Source organism: Amblyomma maculatum, chromosome 1 (genome assembly GCF_055883805.1).
Source record: "Amblyomma maculatum isolate TAMU_Amacu chromosome 1, ASM5588380v1, whole genome shotgun sequence".
In the NCBI taxonomy this organism is placed as follows: Eukaryota; Metazoa; Arthropoda; class Arachnida; order Ixodida; family Ixodidae; genus Amblyomma; species Amblyomma maculatum.
The window spans coordinates 406,142,264-406,164,435 of NC_139344.1; the positions used below are offsets into that span (position 1 = coordinate 406,142,264).

Genomic DNA, 22,172 nt, shown 5'->3' on the forward strand with positions numbered 1-22,172 from the left:
GCAAAGCTTAGGCTTTCACACTTCTGCAGTGTAGATTCTACAATTCTCTCAGAAGTTTAGAGCGCAGCTCCTTGGCGCTCGTCCCTGCGTGTAACTAGTAACGTAATCGTCAGCGTCACCGTTATCCCTCGTAACCACTTCCGCAGCCAAAAGAGAATAGTACCATAGGATAGAGCTTCAAGGAAAGTGTGTAAGTGACAAAATGGTGGATGTGGTTAGGTAATTAATCAGATCCAATAACAATAATAATTGGTTCACAGAAAAAAAGGCGCAGTCTGTCACACCTGTTTGTGGACACCTTAACCGCTCCGTAAAGGAAGGAAGTGAAAGTGAAAAGAGAAAAGGGGGAGCCGTAGTGGAGGGCTCCGGAGTTATTTCGACTACCTGGGCACCTTTAACGTGCACTGACATCGCACAGCACACGGACACCTATTCTCTTAACGCAGTGGTTTACAGCAAAATAAAAAGGCCCAGTATCTGTCGCTCGCGAAGAGGAACTAGTTGATATGGAATATGTGTGAAAAATAAGAAGTTGTCTGTAATTGTACATACATGTCTTGCCAAAATTATTTGCCTCAGTCTATCGAAAAGCTGAAATAGGTGATGAGCTGCGCTCTAAATTTCGTGCTGGCAGGTATCGTAATGACGGTAAATTATTTTTCACACGCCACGTCTGAGTTAGGTAAGGCTTCCGCCTAGAAGGGGACCGCGGCTGTTACTTTGCCATTTAAGATGGTATGTATCATCAGCACGAACAGCCAATTTTTTTTTATGTAAATACTGATTTGTGATCTATTTATTCGTTAGGATGTATGTTATGTGCACATTCCTTTGTTCTTTGTACATTTGCTGTTTTGGTCATTTGTCGTCGCTCCATGTGAAGGTCTAATAAAACTTTTCCTAAGCACAATCTGAAATAGAGTTTCAAGGAAGGTTAACGCGAGTAGGCCTTGTGGCTTAAACTACCGCTCCTCGTCATCGCACCCCGAGCCGCATTTCTGCAAAACACAGGGCGGGCTTTGCCGATTTTACCTTCGCGAAAGTGGTGTGGAGGGAAAGCCCCCTCCGTAAGACACGACGACGTTCATGGCGCGTTGCCGTGGGCCTTCGGAATAAGCGGCGTGCCCTGGCCCGTACGCACGCTCCGCTGTGGCGGCGTGGCTGCTGACGCGACCTTCCGCCGCCTCCTCCTCGGCTCCTCCGCCGCGATTACAGCGCGGCATTCCCGCACCCGTTACTCTGCCGCGAGCAGCATGCGGAGCCTGCTCGCTCTCCTCCCGCTTGTGCTTCTGCCGTCGGCGGTTGCGCAGTTCACGGCCACCGTTCTGCATACCAACGATGTCCACGGACGCTTCGAGCAGGTGACGCCAGCCGGCACGCGGTGCACCGAACAGGCCGCCCGAGAGCACCAGTGCGTCGGTGGCATCGCCAGGCAGAAGACGCTGGTGAGTTGACTGCAGCGCACCTGTTACCGCGGCTGTGCGTCGGTGACCTGGTTCAATAACAATCGGCACAAACTGAACGAGGCTTTCCAGGGAGCACTCCAAACTGGAGATTTCTTACTGCAGGCGTCGGTCTGAACGTCCCAACTTGGGCTTCGAAAATAGCAAATAGGGGTTTGTGGTTAAGCGTTGGAATAACGCAGGCACTGAAATTTGCCAGTGTCGTCCCTCCGTTGGCCCCGATAGACTTCGCTGTGGGAGAACGCATTTTTATTTATGATAAGACTGAAAGGGAGGTAAACACCGCCTTTGCAGAAAGGGGAGAGCCTTTTGGAGGCGCTTTCTCGCAGTTTCAAGCTGCCCAGTTGCTTGTTGCTGAAATATTTAGCGGGAGGCGGCCACTGCTGGCGGGAGGGCGATGGGCGTGCCAGCGGCTGTGGGCGGGCTCTGAAATCTTATGACAATGAGCTGTTGTTTCTACATCATCCTCGCCGCTGAGTTTTGTTGATTGCGTTCTGGCTGGCTCACAGTGCTGGTGCTAATGGCAAGATGAACGAATTATAGGTGGGGCGAATGTGTTGTCACTTGATTTATAAGAAAAAGAAGCGGTAATCGTCCATCTTCTCGATGGACACCCAAAGAGCGTCGTAATGAAATGAAGGTAGGTGAGAGGGAAAGAAGCAAGAGAGATAGAGATGCTGCAGTGAAGTGATCGAGAAAAGTTTCGATCGCCTGCGTTTCTTTAACATGTACTGAATCCATGGACTGAGCCACTGCTGCGTGTATGAACGAACGGACTTTTATTTGGTACAAAGGTTTCTACAAAAAATAAACGGTGTTCATAAGTCGAAGCTATACGAAGCCCATTTTCACACGGATTCGTCACCACATAATATTCTATTCTACCACGAAAAGAACGTAGAAAGTTATTCGTGGTGTAGCTCTGATCAAGAAAGCAAACCAATCACAGAGCATTTCAAGTTGGGGAATGTTGTGCGTTCAAGCAGAATGTAGTTTTCTTATTTTAAACTGTTGAACTATAAAACGTGTTGGCCATAAGCTTTGCGTGTCAGTGGGATAATTCATTTCAGGTGCCTATAGCTTTCTAGTGTTACTAATTGTGCGCGGGGGGGAATGATTGCTAGTGGGTGTTTGTTGCGGATTATGCAATTGGCTTATTGATTGACTAAATGTATAAACTCATGATGAGACACAAGGAGTTGAGTTGGGCGGGTTGATCAAGGTTCCTGCTGGAAGATATTTTGATGGCGGTTCATTTTCAAACCATCCAAAAGACACAACACAGAAAAGAGATGAGCACCCGTCGAGGTCAGAACCAGTACCAACCCACCCAGTCGCCGACCTTTGGAGACGATCAAGCTCGGAATATTATGTTGTAAACAGCAGCGGTAATGTGCCTCCTTAGGGGTTGTTCTTGCCGACGCAGACACGGCCACTTTTCCTTTTTCACAATCATCACTTCAAAGGCCATGTGAATGTAATTAGGTCGTCGCTTTAATTAAGCCCTACAAACGCAATTGCATGGACTAATGACAGAGCACTTGAATCACAACTCGTGACATTGGACTCGGAGTCCCGACTACATACCTAAGTCTGCTTTTCAGCGCAGTCCATCTACTTTATGCACTAAATGTGTTAATGACGTTTGGGTTACCTTGCGACCATTTAGTACCTATTTATGAAATGCATTTCATCATTTTCGAGTGCGCCGATCAACCAATACGGATTCTCTAGACACCGCTACGCCGACAGCCGCCGTGTACAGAACGCCGGCCTTTCCGCTGAACGATTTACTCGTTAGTGCTCCCGTGTTAACACAGCGAACAGAAAATGACAGGCCGGAAGGGGGCCGCAGGACGACCATCATCTAAGCCTTTACTAAAAAAACCTGCCGTGTAAAAAGCATAAGAAAAAGCGTAACACATTTTGGCAAATAATAACTACCACTATTATCTCCTGACGCGCTGTCAAGGTTGTAGGTAATGAAGGACAAAAAGAGAAATTCCGCTCAGTTATTAGCGCGGAAAATATTTGAAGCAGTTTTTGATCTCAAAGAGCCGCACAGCTGCGTTGCGTATTTGTCTATCTGACAAGGAGCACGAGTTTTTAATAAAGTTTGAGCACCGCATGCGCCTCTGTTGTACTTTTATGTTTTTTTTTTAAGCGATAACGTCAATGAGCTCGTGTCGCAGAAAAGCCGGAGTCGCCGGCGTTTGGACGTGAGCGTAAAATCGTGATTGGGTTTTGGCGTCGGGATCTTACAAGGGCAGACATCATGTGAGAATTTCAAACAACCGAGAACCTTCACGCTAACGCAGTGTCAGTGGTCGAAAGTGATTGAAACATGAAAGGTAATGCGAATTGAAAGCCACCGAACTTGTCAAATGATTGACGTTATGAAGTACTTAATTTGCCCAAAGAAAATGTTAGATAATAGGCAGGATTTCAACCCATGACCTACAGTTTCCGTGCGAGACACGCTACCGACTATTATGGCTCATGAGGCTCTTGCGCGGCTGGGAACTAAGCGAATCTTTATTGTACGTCGTGTCGTCTTTCATGTAAAGTATATGTAGTATCTATGCCAAGAGTTTCTTTATAAAGCATTACTTGTTAGTTAATGGTTGTCATGCAGCCTCCTTTCCTCTCGTCTCTCTAATAAAGACAAGGGTGAACGCATATGTATCTACTGACATCCAGGTAGCTTCTTCTGTGAATGACTCCACCTGAAGTGTATACAGCGCCGCACAAACCATCGCCTTCAATCAAATCGCGCAGCCAGCGCTATAGTGGCTTTGTAATAGAGAATTCTTTTTTGAAAACGTATCTGAAATGATGCACTGAAAAAGATTTGCGTGGTAAATCGAACTGCTGACCGTGAACTGCCAGCAACATGACTGAAAAAAATGAAGGCACAGCTGTATGAGCCAATCATATATATTACAAATCGCCGCTTGCGCTTGTGCAGATCAAAATGACAAGTTGAATTGGGGGAAGTAAGTCAATGCGTCTCACAAACTCCCGCCTTTACAGTCAAGAGAGGCGTGGGATCCCCTTTACGGTTACCCGTCGTTGCTCTATGAGGTTTGAGAACACAGCTAAAGGTTAGGCCGGTCAACCCGTGAAGTACGTGTGTCGGTATGTGATTGAGGAGTGTTTGAGGAATAAGTAAAGAAAGTTACTTTTTATTTTACAAACAATGGGATATTTTTATCTAGTTGTCCAAATTACACTGCATAATAATCGAACAAAAAAAGAACAAGAAAACGACACGACACTGATAAAAAGACTACTTGGTGATTGACAAGAGGAAGAACCGACAATGAACAAATACTGCAATAAAAGAAAACTATCATCATCATCATCTTGGTCTTCATCACCCTGACTATACCCACTGTAGGGCGAATGCCTCTCCCACATTCCTCCAGTTAACCCGATCCTGTGCTAGCTACATCCACTTGACACCTGCGAACTTCTTAACCTCATCTGCCAACCTAACTTTCTGCCGCCCCCTGCTAGGCTTTCCTTCCCTTAGAATCCGATTGGTTACTCAGAGACCTTCGATTATCATCTCTTCGCAATACATGTCCTGCCCATGCCCAATTGTTCTTCTTGATTTCCACTAGAATGTCAGTAACTTGAGTTATTTCTCTGACCCACTCTCCCCGTTTCTTATCTCTAATGTTACCTTTAGCATTTTTCGTTCCATAGCCCACTGCGTTGTCCTCAACCTAAGTAGAACCCTCTTTGTTAGCCTATAAAAGAGACTATAAAGATAGTCTTAAACTATGAAGGAGACTATAAAGATAACAAATAAAATATTCCAGACATAATAAGTACGGGCAAGAGTTACACACAAAATAGCGTAAAATACTAAGCCAGATAAAGGTTAAAACAAAGGCGAAAACAATATTAAATTAACCGACAGTCTGTGGCAAAAAGGAATTCTCACAGCTTTCTTCGTAGCAGCAGAGTTGATCGCTACGGCGGCCGTACAAGATGAGAAGAAACGATGAGTTGATCGCGGGCTTTTGATGACTGCAGTTCGTCGACTAAACATTCATTTAATAAAAAATGCTTGCCTCTGATGGTAACACCTTCTCGACCTATCCTGACTTTGTCGTCACAGTACAGGGCTTTCCGCTGAATGGAACTTTTAACCCTTGTTCAAAGATAAGGGAGTCTCGGGCCTTGGGTCTGAAACCGCCTTGCGCTCTGCATGTATTCAAGTCAGGCAAACATTTTTTATTCTTCCTCTCAGTGGTGGTTACGAACAGGTGTTCTTTAACTATTCAAAAATTCGACTGAGCTTTAGCAAGAATCGTTAACATGGTTTTAAAAACTGGGACGTAGAAAAATAAGAAGTTGGGCGCCCTACAGAAAAAAAAAACAAAAAGCTAGAATTGGTGTATTCTGCGCACAGGCCAACTGTCGCCGTTCTAGTCAGTCCGCAGTATCATGGCGTAGACTTAGAATATTATTATTACACAGTATTATTAAACATCTTGGAGTCTCTACTGGTCGTCTGTCCCACAGCTCAAATTTGTTTTTCTTATTATATTGTTGCCGATTCTCGCTTTGTTCAATTGCAGAGCAAACGTATTGTTTATATTTTTGTCACTTGCCTGACTTTATCATTAAATTATAATTTGAATTCGCTCTGCTCCTCCACTGTCTTTTTAATGTACATATATCTGCAAATATTTTATTTCGATTTATTTATTTTTACAGAACAGCACCGCTACTTTAGAATTGCTCAGAAATGCTATCTTTGCCCTTGTTATCCAGAGGGTAGTGACTTCGGTAAATGTATGAGGTACATTACAAATGCCGACACTTCGTGCGAGCTGCTTAACACCACATACCGTCGAGTACACTGGCAGAGCGTGGAGATCGTGTCTTTTAGATGTATGTCATAAATTGAGCAAGAAACTACCCTTAAAAAATATATTAAAGCGATGTACAAAGCAAGCCACGAGTCGCTCTCTCTTTCTCCTTCTTATTTTTGCCTATGCACCTGTGCACGGATCACTAGATACCTTTGACCGATGCAGCCACTTTAAGAACTGCGTCTGACGCGCTCTCGGTAAAGAAGATCCACAGCGGCCACGTGCATTGCAGCATATGCCGACTCAGAGCAAGCCGAGGCTAACAACTCGATCGTCTCTAAATGTCAAGAACTAACGGCATCAAAACATTGAACACACAAAGAGGTAAGAAGGCATAATGACAGGAGCAAAATAACAAGGTAAAACTGTTATTTTGACGGGTACGGTCAACAACAGCGAAGCCAAAGTGCGGAGTAAATAAAATATTTTAATCCTCAGCGTCACGTGCCGAAAGGAGGATAATTAGGCTTTGTTTTCACCTAGCTTCTCTACCTTTAAAGGGTAACTCCAAAAAGTCTTTTAGACATTTGGAATTCATAATTACATAAAGTTCCTTAGGGTCCGTCCTCCTTGGTACAAAGTCTGATTTTAAAAATACCGTCTAGAAACTGGTTAATAGCGGAAAAAACATAGCTGAAGCAATCGAAGCCGAAAGGAGGTTTTGAGTAATCTACAGTGTCACAAGATGCGAACCTAGGACGCCACTGATGTGGCCACAAAACATATTGATTAGGTAAACTGACTACCTGATAGCCAATCTCACTGTTAGTACGAAAGGACCCAAAGAAAGCTAAATACTTAGTTTCGCATTCAGCGTGGAGCGAATATAGAAGGCCCTGGGGGGGGGGGGGGGCGCATTCAATGACGTCATGCACTCGTGGTTTCCAGCAGACATCTTACAAATGCGGGAGCGGAAAGCGAAATTTAAATTTTAATCGCGCTGTAACAATACATCGAAACGCTGCGAAATTTGGTAAAGAAAAAAAAAACAATACATCAAGGAAAATGCACCTTGAAATTTTAAGCAAAATCTAAAGAGGCTGCAATACGCCGGAGTTGCAGACAGCTGTAATTCGTGCCAGTTTGTTAAATATTTAATAAACACGGTTAGGGGAAAAAATAGGCTGCATTTTATTTCTAACACCACTTCTACAAAACATTATATACTAATTTGTCTCGTAAAGTAGGGAATTGCGTGTATATCAGTTGCACTCTGAGAGAAGTCTCTACAAGGCTTATGCTCCCCGCCGTCGTCGAAGTGCACACAGTTGCTTGAAGTGTTTACGATTGCGGCGATGAGGTCCTGAGAGAGGAGGGACGTAGCAAGATGCGCTTGTGCGAAGCAACGAACGTAACATTAGCGAACCGTGTGGCCCGCCCGCTGCAGGCTAGCTCGTAAACCTAATGGATGCCATACGGGAGATGTGAAAGAAGAAAAAGAAATGGTTTTATGAACTGAAAAAAAAAAAAAAAATTGCTGATTAAAATAAAAGAGGATCATGAGAAATTATGTACTGAAACTAGAAAACGCGCACTAGGTAAAAGTTTTCCATTAGTCCTCTTCGCAACGAAATGATTTTTAGCTAGCTTCCCTAATACTGCATATATTAGCGATCGAAAATGGCTATCCTCCTCTCCTCTATCATTTTGAAGCGCGGTGGCGTGGAAGAAAACATAAAACAAATAATCGTGACAGCGCCCCATCGCCCCCTGTCCCACCCCTTTCACTGGGGAGAGTCCAATAGAAATGGGCGTACCTAGACAACACAGTTGACGTCAACGAGAGAAGGGTCGAGGTTGAGCGGCCGCCAGGTGCACTTCAAAAATGTTTTTTTTTTGTTTTAAATATATAGTCCATGCAGAACTTCTAAATTTGACAGGGGTATTAAAAAAATCACCTCTATTGATTTCTTGCATTGAAATTTTACTACATTTATCTTTTCAGGATTTCTTTAGTGGGATGAGAACGATTGAAACCCCGATTGAGTAATATATTCTACAACAACAGCTTGTAATCTGTCCTTATCACTAAATCTAATTTTAGAACAAAAGATAATGAGGTGTTTGCATATATTTGGGCTGGATTTGACTTGAGAGATTTTTCACCAAAGATCAGTCATCAGGATATAAGAATTAGGAGAACGCTTAGGCTTCGCTTTAACAGTAAACACGCAATCGTTTCTAACATTTTTGTTTCAAATACAAAATTCTTGTTTGAATGATTATTGGCACGGTACAACTGTGTCAGGGCACACTCAGTGCAGGAGTGCCATTCGCTTAGTTATTTATTTATTTATTGTTTATTTATTACAGAGTCCTGCACCTCCCGAAGGCATTATTGCAGGAGAAGGGGGGGGGGGGGGGGCGGAGATGACAAATAACATTACTAGAAAGGCCAGAAGTACAATCCAGAAGTACAATCCAAGGCCAAAAGTACAGCCGTTTTTCATTCCATTTCTTATTACTTATTATGTGCGGAGACATCGGGTAAAAGCCCGCACCCGATAACGCACCCTGTAGATGATTTTGGAGTGACGAGAGGCTGTCAAGCCTAAACTTGAAAACATTGAAACGAACCTGATTGAGCAAACGAGTGCATGTTCTCGAGGATTTATCAGATCGTATTTCTCCCTTGGAAACACGGTTATCAGCACTCACACGGTTAGATGCTGATTTAAAGCTACACTAAGTGCCATGGGGAACAGGAAAGTGTCTTGCAGTATCTCCTTTCTATAGTCGATGACCTTGTAAACCGAGCTAGGCGTTGCAACTTTATCTTTCGTGGCAATAAAAGATGATAGTGATCGCTAATCATGGTCTCAGTCTTAGAATCGTATTCAGAAAACGCTTAGAACTGAGCTCAGCAGCAATTCGGCTACAATACAAAGAGCATATAGAATTAGAAAGCACGAACAGGGTAGCACTGGGACTATAGCTGCTAAGTTTGAATTCTTCCAAGAAGAATAAATGATTATGCGCAACGCGAAAAGAGCTCCGACATCAGCACATCTCTAGACTGTTCTGGGGCATTACGACAGAAAAGGCATATTCTCATAAAAACGTTCAGTCGCCAGATTTCATGAAACCTATAGAGCTCAAAATGTTTCTATTTCGCGGGCACAGCCGGTGAGGACGCGTGAGAAGGGCCGACCCACTACTGGCATGCCAACTGCTCTAACAAGTGGGTGGTGACACCCAAAGCGGCGCGTGCGCTTACAGACATGACGCTTACCTGTGCCAAGAATCAAGAATAGGCATTCGCGTCTTGGCTGCGCGCTGTAGAGGAACTGAGCAAATACTTCGGGGATTACTGCAAAGAAGCCGAAAAGATAGGGGCTCATCGGGCACAGCTCCCTGGGGAGTCGTGAAGCCAGCCCTTACAAAAATGGATATTGAATTTCTGTTACCCACGTAATGTGATTTTGATGAGTCATCAACCACTCAAAGGAGATTCAAGATTAGATGTGTTTTAACATCATATCCGCAGCAGACTTTCCTTTGAGATCACACATCAAGTTTTGTGCTTGGAAAACGCAACAGTATTTTTGGGTAGGATCTAATGTGGAAATACATTGACTTTATCAAATGAGGAAATGTATACATCACTAAGTGAATATATATTATTTCTTTGTAAACTGCACACTTTCAGAGCCCTATGTTTTCATTTCTGATTAGCATATGTAGGATGCTGCCTAAGAAACAATTTTTATGTGTTTTAACATGAGATCCGCAACAGACTTTCATTTGAGATTACGCAAGAAGTTTTGTACTTGGAAAACAAAGCAGTATTTTTGTATAGGAGCTAATGTGGAAATACATTGACTTTCTCAAATGAGGGAAATTATACATCACTAAGCGAATGTATATTCTTTACTATGTTTTCATTTCTGTTTAGCATGCACTGTAAAAACAAAAACAACTTTTTGGACATTTGTTTCATTCAAAACACGCTTACACCCTGCGTCTTGGGTGTTTGTGCCATTGCAAATCACTTCTTGCCAAGCGAATGGGTGCTGTGGTTGGACAATATGCTTGAGGGTGTTACGGGCAAGGATATTGTTGTGTACGCGAACCGACGCACTGCCACACCGCCTCCAAGCTAACGGACGCAAGGCCGCTCCATTTCCAATGCCTCCTTGCACCTGCGAGCAGGCCGTTTTGGAGAGACCAGCAGGGGTACCCCGGCCTGCGCCGACGACGACGCGCGGACGTAACCCGAGCCGTGCGTTGACTCGGAACTGGACCGTCCTCGGAGCATGCGCGCGACCAGGGCACGAGAAGCAATGCCTTCTTTATAATGCATGATATTTTGCGTGTTTCTTAAGCTTTCGAGCTCCTTCTTGCTCTGCGTATAGATTAGCCGAGCCCTCAGTCATCGCATCGCTTCCCGAAATGTTTAGATACAAATAAGATTTAGTTACCAGTAAAATAGTGTTGGCGCTGCTGCGCTTGCCGGTATTGAAGCTTGGTCGCACTTTTTTTCCTTAAAGGTTCGTGCTACAGCTCCGTGTTCAGCGAAAATTACGCCCAAGGTAGCAACCACCGAAGAGCCAGCGCTGATAAATTTGCCAGCGATGCCAAACTCGACATGTTAAAATGACTGCAGTGGACAAAATAGTGCGCATAGGTATCTAGAATATTATATGCAAGTTCTAATGGTCAAGAAGTTGTAATTGTGAGAGCAGCCGCAATGGCCTGTACACTTCGAAACATGCTTCGAAACAGTATGTCCCAATCTTATGAATGCAGTCCAGACATAAGAAGCAAATACGTTACCAACGTTGCCAGTTCCCCGAGTGGCCGAGTGGTTAGCGTGGACAGCTACGGAGTAAGAGGTACCGAGTTCGAATCGCGCCAGAGGTGCAGTTTTTTTTCGCTTAGTTTTATTTTTTTTTATTTTTTAGCTTTTTTTAATGTAGTTGAGGTGCTTCGCTACGTTTTAGCTTTTACTTTTTATCCAAAAGTGAAAGCCATCAGGTGCTCATTGGTCAACACTCATGAACAACACACAAGAAATGCACACATTAGGTACCAACCAGAAACACGGTGGCCAACTTTCTTGCGAAACTCATGAAAAATGCATCAAGAAAATGTATAGAAATGTTAATGTGCATGATGAGGAATGTAATGAACATTTAATCAGAAACTCATTAAGCTTTTTTGTAAGGGAGTACACCGAGGCGGTCCTGGGTTGTAAAGTTGTGTTTTCACGAAGACAGACTGGGCCACTCGCTGAAAGGTTTCGCCAGACGTATCCCCCACCTATATAATAGGCAAAGACAGCCTGACATTGGTCTCAACTGTGATAGAGCACCGCACCACGATTCATAATTTGAAGAAGTTTGGTGGCTTGGCTAGTGATTCGGTGGCAACAAATAGACCCATGCTTCCTCCAGCGCTCTTGCGGCTACTATATCTGCCAGATTATCCTCGGTGAGTTACCCTGCTGGCAATCTTTCATTTGCCGTGCACTGATATCTGCCATCTCTGTACACATTCGCTCAGTTCTAGTGTATACGTGTCAACGGAATGGGCTGTGAGAAATGTCGGTTGCCCCAGAATAACCCAAACCCGCCACACTCCACGCTGGCACCACGACACACGTGTGCACTCCATTGAGCCACCAACGGCTGCCTACGAGAATGACGCGCGACTTTATTTCCTACAGCTCTGGACACCGTTGATGTCTACCGGACCTGGGTTTGTGTTCGCCCACCTCTGGTTTGCCAGCAGTGCGGCAGATCCTGGCCACATCTTGATTTTGCCGCCGCCGACTCTCGCCTCGATGGATCCACGACCTATATATACCGCGCGGTCAGTCTGCCAGACTCTACCGAACTTGCAGCCTCTCCACGCATCCGCGGCAGCGCACCTTTGACATGCGAACTGGCTAGCCCTATGCTTGCATGCCTTTCAAGTGACATCTAATTGAGTGGTCAGGATTAAAGAAGGCAAAAAGATTGAAACGTCATCAGTACACATGCCCTGTACCAGCAGAAGGCACGCACGCTAAAAATTCAAGATTATTGATATTGCAATTGATGGACCGCTGACACGCCGAACTCCCGGTCACACAATAAAAGACGCTTCAGTTCAGTTCAGTTCAGTTCAGTCGTTCAGTCGTGTCCGACTCTTCGTGACCCTATGGACCATGTCACGCCACGCTTTCCGGTCTCTCACTATCTTCCTAACATAACATAACTTCATCTGCAGTGCCTCGAGGATGCCATCTAATCATCGTGTTCGCTGCCTACCCCTTCTCCGGCGACCCTCAACCTTTCCCAAAATCAAATCTTTCTCCAGCGACTCCTCTCTTCTCATCAGATGACCAAAGTAGCTGAGCTTTAACTTTAGAATTTGACCCTTCAATGAGCAGTCAGGGTTTATGGTCGACAATATTGACTGATTTGATCTTCTGGCAGTCCAAGGAACTCTCAAGAGTCTTCGCCAGCACCACAATTCAAACGCGTCAATTCTTCGGCGGCCAGCCTTTTTCACAGTCCAACTCTCGCATCCATACATCACAACTGGAAAGACCATAGCACGAGTTATACGGATCTTGGTTGGCAGACTAATGTCTCTGCTCTTTACTAGGCGGTCAAGGCTAACCATTGCTCTCTTTCCCAGAAGCAGGCGTCTCCTAATTTCATGGCTGCAGTCTCCTTCCGAGGTAATCTTGGAGCCCAAGAAGAGAAAATCTGTCACAGCTTCCACTTCTTGTCCCTTGATGCTCCAGGACTTGATAGGGCAAGACGCCATGATCTTTGTCTGTTTAATGTTCAGTTTAAGCCCAAACTTCTCACTCTCTTCTTGTACGCGCATCAGAAGTCTCTTGAGTTCCGCTTCACTTTCTGCCATTAAAGTGGTATCATCCGCATATCTAAGGTTGTTCATACGTTTTCCAGCAATCTTCTCTCCAGCTGAAGACTCGTCCAGACCGGCCTTCCTCATGATGCACTCTGCATATAGGTTAAATAGGCAGGGCGACAGTATGCAGCCTTGCCTCACTCCTTTCTCAATCGGAAACCAATCAGTAAGAACATGCCCAGTTCTGACTGTGGCCTCTTGCCCTTCATACAGGTTCCTGAGGAGACAGATGAGGTGAATTGGAACTCCCATCTCTTGGAGAGCTTGCCACAATCTGCTGTGATCTACGCAGTCAAACGCTTTCGCATAATCAATAAAGCAGAAGTAGATGGGTTTCTGGAACTTTCTTGCTTTTTCCATGATCCAGCGAAGGTTGGCAACTTGGTCTCTAGTTCCTCTGCCCTTGCGAAACCCAGCTTGCACGTCCGGAAGCTCCCGATCCACATACTGCTGCAGCCTACCTTGGAGGATTTTCAGCATCACCTTGCTAGCATGCGAAATAAGCGCAATCGTGCGGTAGTTGGAACAATCTTTGGCACTGTCTTTCTTTGGAATGGGGATGTAAACCGACCTCCTCCAATCCTGTGGCCACTGCAGGGTTGTCCAAATCTTCTGACATAATGTATGCTGAATGTTAACAGCGTCATGGTGAGGTTTTGAATCAACTCAGCTGGAATGCCATCAATTCCGCTAGCTTTGTTCTTAGCAAGGCTGGCTAAGGCCCGTTCAACTTCACTCTTCAGGATGCCCAGCTCGAGATCAGTGATCACAACCATCTTATGTTGGGTTTGCACATTCCGGTCCTTCTTGTACAGTTCTTCTGCGTATTCCTGCCACCTCTTCTTTATCTCTGCGGCTTCAAAAGACGTTTCAGCGACTTGCATTTTGGTCGCGGTGTTAATATTGGGCGCGAGGACATACCGTGGCGCCACCTGTCGGAAGCGCCCGCGTGACAAACTAAGTGGGATAACGCGCGTTGAACGGCTGCTGTTAGATGCTTTCCTCGACAGTTTAGTTGCACGTTAGTATTGCGTTTATTTATTTAATACACACCTCGGTCCGGACCTGTATAAGCTCAGTTGGAAGTATCAGACCCACTCACTTCACCGAATCAGAGTTATCGACTTTGGCGAGCTTTAACTGCTGCGACAACAACGCGCACCAGCTGCAGCATTGCTGTTGCTTTTATGAAAAAAAAAATACTGATGCTGTCATACAACTAGCGAGATGTAAGCGATCACTAAACAGCTGATGGGATTCCCTTGCAAGAGCAGTGAACTGTCAGGAGCATGACATATTTTGAGCGCCTTCGCATAGCGCCGGCGGAAGCGGCACCGTTCGCCTGCACCCTTGAACGTAGCAGAGCAGGTGGTTTAACTTTTATACCAAGTGTGAAGAAGTGCGCTGTACGCAGTAAATTTTTGCTCACTGACTACCGTCATTGGTGCTCTTGGTTTGAGCTGATATTTGCTTTCCCCGCGCAAAGTAGTTTTTTTTTTACGAATGCCTAAGCACATCATATCATGCATGTAATGCTCTATAAATAGAGCGAAAGATCTTTCGTTTATTCACGTATTGTGGCATCTGAAATTACTACTATACTGGAGACGCTGCCAGAGGCAACTCAGCATGCAACCGCTGCCCGTGGTGATAGAATCTTCTAATTCACTTCAGTGAAACTTCCGTGTCAACTTCATTCAGTAGAATTTGAGACTTTCTGACTTTCGCCAGATCCTTCCTTTCTCTGGGAGGGTACTGCTCCCTGAAAAGCCAGCATCTTTTCCATCCTTATAGCAATAGCATCGTTAGCTTCAATGTGATAAGCACAAATTCAAACGCGCGCGCCATTCCTTCTGCCGCTCGCCGAACTGTTTAGCACTAACTCCATGGACGAACCCTTGCTCGCTGAAATGTCTGCTTCACACATGAGAATGACCACACGCTTCTTGGCCCATTCAAATCAAAGTAAAGAAGATTCTTTGAGCTAATATTTCGGGTAGCAATGAGAGCTAGCGCCGGGTTCCGTCGCTTACCTCCGGGTACAGCAAAAAGAGACCTAGCAACATCTTAAATAAACTTCAGCACCCTCAGCAACGATGAAAGATCAAAACGTGCAATGCTGGCACTCGCTATCAACCAAAACTACAAATATAAATGCGACTATTAGCTTTTAAAACGCGCAAACTCAATCGATCGTTTGCTCCAGCAGGAGTAAGAGGAGTCACATGATCCAACTTGCTCCCCTAGGTCGGCACTAGTGCCGTTCGCTCCAGTGGTGGCGTTCGCGCCCAATACAACTGAACCCGAATAAAGTGGTGCGCAAGTCACACACTGTCCCACAAGTCAATGTCACACACTTTACAGTGCATTGCCGATTTCCCGATTAGACACCTTGCACCTCTTCTAGACGCAAAGAAATTTTGTACGCCACTCCCTGCCGACTGGGGACAGGGGAGATAAGCTTTCTTGTGCCTTAATGGTACATCCAGACTTTCCATATTGACTGGGCCAACCATGGTGCACAACTATGCAATGTTTAAGGGATTGTGAACACAACGTTCACACGTCACCACTGGCTCACCCTCGTGAAATGTAGACACTTATACGCTGTAGGATATCACCGCTGGCTTCTTTTTTCATTTTCTTTCTTTCTGTCCGCCCGCCGGCTTGCCCTGCCCTGACCTGCTGTGCCTACTCTTTCTTGCTCTATTTTGCCCTGCTCACTTCTGCCGTGTGCTCGCCGTGTTTCTGATACACTGCTGCCTTCCCTATCACAATAAACAATTTGGTTTGTAGTCAGCGCAAGCGTCTGTCTCCTTTTTCTAGACCCGTCTATTGGCGCTATTCAGACATTTCGGCCCTTATAGGTATAAGGCCACTTTGAAAACTAATTCAAAAAACGAATGTTTTAAATTTTGCTTGATCAAATGACACATTTATTTGTGTATGACTGGCAAAAAAATTATGCTTCTAGTTAAAACCGTTTCGAAGATATAGACAAATGTGTAACTCCCTGTGCATTTTCTTAAACCAAAACTAACACAGTTTATGTTGCAAAATACCGAAAGATATTTGCATCCTTTGGCAATCTTACCTTTTTTTGCATCATAAGGTTCAGTTTACAATCATAATAACTTTTTCTAAGCATGTGTGTTCATTTTCGCTTTCATGTAATAACAAAAGCACCCGCAAGAGAGATGCATGATGTTTCGATCACGTGAGTTGTGTACCCTTGAGAGTTCCCGCGTAAATTGAAGAATCTGCAGACTGCTTGTTCGATGCCTCGTGTGGTTCAGCGATTTCACTTCGTTGTTAACGCGCTTTATCAATATGGCGAAGTTTAGAGTTCAGAGGAGACGATGAAAGCTTTCTTGACAGGTGACCAACAGCGCATCACGAAATCTTCCCGTCAGTCTACCGATGCCGCAAGAAACGCAATGAAAAAAAAAAAAAAAGTGCGGACGTATGAGCGAAAGGGACTAAACAGAAAACTAAGGAGGAGCTGAGCTACAAATGTGGTGCATTTTAACCCTCCTGGATGCTGCTGCGTAAACATATGTAGCTATATCAAATCGTTTTTATTGTTTTTCTCGAAACTTACTTTTCTGCCGTTGCAGCTTGTGCGAACATTCGTAACTTTTTTTTTCTGAATTAGATTTTTATAACGAAACTTGGAACAGTTATTCTTGGTATATCAGGCTGTGGAACCAACTACAGAAAATAAAATAGTTATTATTATTGTTTTAAGATTCGTTATTCTTGCATTTGCTTTAAAAACATTCCTTGCTTAAAACCTTTGTTCTTGGTAATATCGCAAATAAAAAACTATAATTGATGATATCGTAATTATTTTAATTGATTGCACAACTGCTGGCTTTATGTACATAACTGCAAGAGGAATTTTCTTTGGGGTGAGGTATATATGAGTTATGGCTGCTAGCGTGGGATGCATTATTAGCAGATTTTGCGACAATAGAAAAATATTTTTTTTGTGTGTATTTCACGACTCTGATTAGAATACAAAAAGGCACTGCTAAATATAGGTCACTAATTTGCTCTTTCTATTCAATTCCAAAACCTTTTTTTTTTTCGAAAAGTGGCCTCATACCTTAAGAGCCACAGTTTTTTTTTTCCACAGTTGAACATATGTGCTTAACGTGTACGGATACTTAAGCCTTTCCCTGCCGTTACTGTAAGTAATATTCGACTGTATACATTAACTGCATTTTGGTATTTTGTTCGGCACTTTATTTACTAGGGTGTCCCAGCTATCTTTTCTCTTATTCCTTCTGAGAAACCCCCACGCGATCCCAGGTCATAGCAGAAATGAAACTCGGCACTATGCACCAGAGTTCGGAGCAAGAACAACGCTAGCTTAGCTGGTACGATGCGGCTGAGGTGGGCGCGGCTGATGTGTTGGGTTTACCTTGTGTCCCTCCCTCCGTGCCGCAATGCTCAGTCTGGCCCAATGAAACGGAATCGCACTAATATTAGCCCGGAACGAAGTCAGTCTGTATTGGATCACCCGGGTTTCCTGCCGTGCGGTGAGAGCGTGGTTCATGTGGGCCATGTATAGTGTGGGATGCTGTACAAGCATGTATAGCATACTGTCACTGGCGTGGGCCGTATGAGCACAACTACGAGAGAGTGCGAGGTATCCGTCCTGCAGAAAGGCGACCAGTCCGGCAGTTTTACTTTATGCCATTGTATATATACTGAACGGTATTTCTCGTTTGTATGTTTGTATATAACGGTGATTGTCACAGGAAGAATATGATTCTAAATGAAAAAAAGTTATTACTGAAGGATGATTAGGTCTTGCTTCTGGTCGTTGCCGTCTCTTCTGATTTTTGGGCTCCAAGAAAACTCGAGGAGTCAAGTAGCAAACATGTTATATTGTCACGTGGTAGTGACTATAGCAGTAGGCATAAAAGAGAACATAGGCGTAATAGCACTGGAATCAGCTCTTTATTGGGCTGACCTACACCTACAAAAGAGGTAAGCAACTCTGATAACAGAAGACATGCTCGCTGTTCGTCGGACTAAGAATGACATGGTGCACTTGTCAGGGCTCAATTTAAAGTCGTCACAGAAACATCTAGATAAAGGCGCATAATCTGACTAGCACAACGTAGAACATCGTAGAACCAGGTGCGGGTGGCTGGGAACTTTCGCGATACATCTCGGCGCATCTTGCGCAGCAACGAAAAATGATAATACCCACTCTTGGGACAACGAGCATGAACAAACAGCGAGTGTAAAGTTGTTCGTTGCGTTAAGGGATAAGGACGCATGCTAGCGGATGTTAAAAAGCAAGAAATAGAGTTATTAGTGGCATTATTCAAGAAGTCGATTGTATAGCACGTTGCACTGGTCACCCCGCGGATACTTCCGAGCGTGAACTGCTAAAAGAGAACTGCACCTGCACCCTAACATCATTGCGACACCGAGGCACTTCTTTTTTTGGTTAGCATTTGTGTTATTATGTCTCGTTTATAAACTTGACTATTAGATTGCGCAATCAGTCGCATAGCGGTCGGGAGTAGCTCTATCGAGCCGGATGCGCGTTCTACGGTTCGGAAGCACGCAACACCTCAAGCGGCGTTGAGCGGTCCTTCCGGAAGTTTGACTATAGCGGTATGGCGCCGGTTAAAGTAAACGGATTACAAGAAAAGCAGCTATACGAGCGCATGGGTACAACGCACGCGCTGGCGGCATAGTCGGGTCTAGAAAAAAGAGTGCCGTATAAATCATGGATGATTTTGATGTCACAAAAGCGGGAGAATATCTACGCTTGTGAAGCCTGGCTAAACGACGTGTTGCTTACATTTAGCCTGGATATAGAAACATTTTAAAACTGTTGACATGGCCGGCATCGGTTTTTATAGCTCCTGTGCTGTTTACTTGTAACGTGATTGGATAAACAGTTGTTTGCAAATGGGAGGGTTTTAACCCGAAAGCGTTACTTCGCTATGTTCACAGATTTCTCTCCGCAGACCGCGTCCGCACAATCGTGTCCGCAGCATTTGCGGGTAATTGATTAGTGGTAGATGTTAATGAATGGTGTCAATCGATAGATCCTGACGTATTGTTGGTGCAAAAAAAATAATTAGGCCAATGAGGTAATTAGGTAATTAATTACAGGCAAAAAATGTAAATGTTGTCCGCAGCAGTTGTGAGTAATTGAGAAGTCGTAGAGGTTAATGAGTGGTGTCAATCGATAGAGGGTGACGTAATGTTGTGTATGAAAAAATAATTAGGCCATAATTAAAAAGGGCATAGGAAGGGATTGGCGCTCAATTTGAAAGTACCAAAGACTAAAGTGGTGAATTAAGGCAGTGCAGTTAGGGTGACATCAGGCAACTGGAAGTAGAGCCAAAAAAGGGCACAGGAAGGTATTGGCGCGCAATTTGAAAGTACCGAAGACTAAAATGGGTAAACAAGAATTGAATTAAGCAACTGGAAGCAACCAGAAGCAACTAACATAGCATGCTGCTTTCGCCTTATTCCAATGCAGATTGTGCAGTGCTCTTTAATTTTTTTTCCTTTTCTCGTCTCATAAATTAACAGGCCAGATACTTGGCCAGTGAATTTCTGGGGCACTGGCCTTGCGTTCTGGCGAGAACAATCATGACCGGAGGCTAACTATTTACTTTTTCTGCTTAGAGTTGGACCGCTAAACTTGAAACTCATAGTGCGCGGGGAAATTAATGGTAACCTCGACTGGGGTAAGTGCGGTTTCAGTTGATGAAGTCTAGCTAGGTCATCAATGTTTACTGGATGTTGAGGTCAGATGTTTACCACTAGTCAGAGCATTAGTGAGACGCACATGGGTCGGCCTTGGTTAGGATGCTGTTGCAGGCCGGAGTGCCATGCTCGCATGGTGCCGAAGCATGCAGGTACTGCGGGCTATGCTAAGCACTCCCAGAAAGAAAAAAAAATGCCTGTGTTGCTCAATATTCACTGTCACCTGTCAGTTCACGTCTTCCGCTCGCGGCCTTGTTGTCATCGTGACGCGCCATTTCTTGTGGCATCATTTTGGGAAGTCTTCTGGCATATCAAGCAATGTGATTTAGGTCGACTGGTACAAAGTATTCAGACTGCGAGGAAAGTACAGTGTGTGCTATTACTTCCTTATTTGAAATCAGCTCACAGAAAATAGTCTGGACATAAATCCTCTCTAAAAGGTCACAGGTGAAATAAAAGTGAAATGTTTGCGGAATATTTGACACTTAGGCTTTGATATATGTCAATGAAATTCACTCTGTAATTTCACCGTTCTCGTGTCTAAGTATGTATCTTGCTTCTGAAACTATGTATTTCTTGGGTTCCCAAATAGTGATTTGTTTTTATTGTCTTGCGTGGCCTCATGTTCCGGCAGGCCAGGGTCCTTGCCAAGGGCTCACAGACGAGAAACAAGCGCTATAATGGAAGAGTCGTCTTCAAGAGCCACCACACGCCGAGCTTGCGAGATTAGGTCGCGGAGGTCGCGTTATCGCGATAAGCGGATCGCGGCAGAGAGTTACCTGCGGGTAATCGCAGAGCGCTGTAAGGTATACAACCTCCAACGCGATGCGCGTTACACGATAGTGTTAATGGACACTCGGTTTTTTCCCGCGAAATGCAGTTCGGGCGGCCAGTCTGCGAGGGAATTCAAAGTGCCCCTCTCTGCCTTTTTGCGCATATACGCACCGTTAACCGGGCTCTTAAATTGGCCAACTCCTATTGCCGGGGCATGGTCGGCGCGTTCAGTGACCGCACGTGCAGAGAGCGCCAGAGGCTACCACCGGCTTTTTTTGCAGCTGTGGCGCGTACGTCCAAATTCGTGCGAACTCGCAGTGTCGCTTTGCCAGCTTACACAGCTATGAACATTGGCGTTGTGTAGCTGCGCTGTGCATAACATCCGGCTGCACCGCCGGCAAATGCGCGTACACTGTTTGGCTTCGCTTGGCAGTCGTTTACGTAAGGAAGGGACCGCCGTCGTTCTAGACTGCTGTGCATGTCAGGGGCATATTTCATCTTGGCGCATGTAAGCTCTCTTAGTACGTGCCGCTGAATCGCATCGGTGATGTGTGCTACGTGGTCGTTCGTTTCAGTGTATAATAAAGTTACCCAAGTGATTCCTACTGCCTGCCAGCTTGAGGGAACAGGGCGGTAGAAGAAAGGATGTAGATAAAGAGAAAGGACAGCGAATGCGCATAGCAGCGACGAAAAAGCGTTGACAGCCTATTGTAGGCAGCGTACGAGGGTTGTTACCACGGTGTATAGCACCGTGGTTATTACACATCTTTCTCTCTCTCCGTTTTATTACCTTCCAAGTGATACTCGCCGCAATGCAGGATGTTACACGCCCACCGCTATAAACAACATTGGGCTATTGGACAAGATAGTTGACACAAAACACAAATAATAAATTTGGCTGTGGTTTAGCCCTGGTTAACCCTAGCTGAATTGCGAAAGCAACGGCTGCATGGTTACGCTTGTGGTTGTAGCTTGTGGTTAAGCATTTGGTTTAGCTCTATTGTATAGACAAGACAAACTGCTCAGGTAAAGACTAAGTTTTTATTCTTTGTACCAATGATGACGCTGCGATGATCAGTGAAGTAGTGGGACTTGGTTTCCACTCTGCTGACGACTTGCTGTGTACCTGCCGAGGCTCTGTGTAAAACGAAGTCTAAACTTGTCTGTACTTGTCAAGTCTAAAGTTCTCCAGCGTTTTAGGTGGTCGTGGGAAAGGCTTTTATTGCATCTAAATATGGGGGACACTTAAGCTCCGCATTTAAGAGTATGACGCGATAGCGTAGGCTACCAGCCCACATATTAAGCCCCGCTTTAACCAAGCCGTATGGACGTGCCTTAGTGGCCTATAGCGGTAACGTGAACACCAGGGTCCTGGCAGGCTAATTCTGACATAACCGTCCTAGGTGAGACGAGAGACCCAAGTTGGCAGCTC

General features: G+C 44.8%; 1 protein-coding gene across 1 annotated transcript in view; it reads left to right on the forward strand.

Moving 5' to 3' along the window:
• The first annotated feature begins 1,222 nt into the window (after positions 1-1,222).
• LOC146208810 (protein 5NUC-like) overlaps positions 1,223-22,172 on the forward strand; it is a 62,539-nt gene continuing 41,589 nt past the window's right edge. The window contains exon 1 of the mRNA XM_084596125.1: positions 1,223-1,445. Within this exon, the coding sequence (XP_084452251.1) occupies positions 1,254-1,445 (192 nt within the window). The 5' untranslated portion in view covers positions 1,223-1,253. The remainder of the gene's footprint in view (positions 1,446-22,172) is intronic.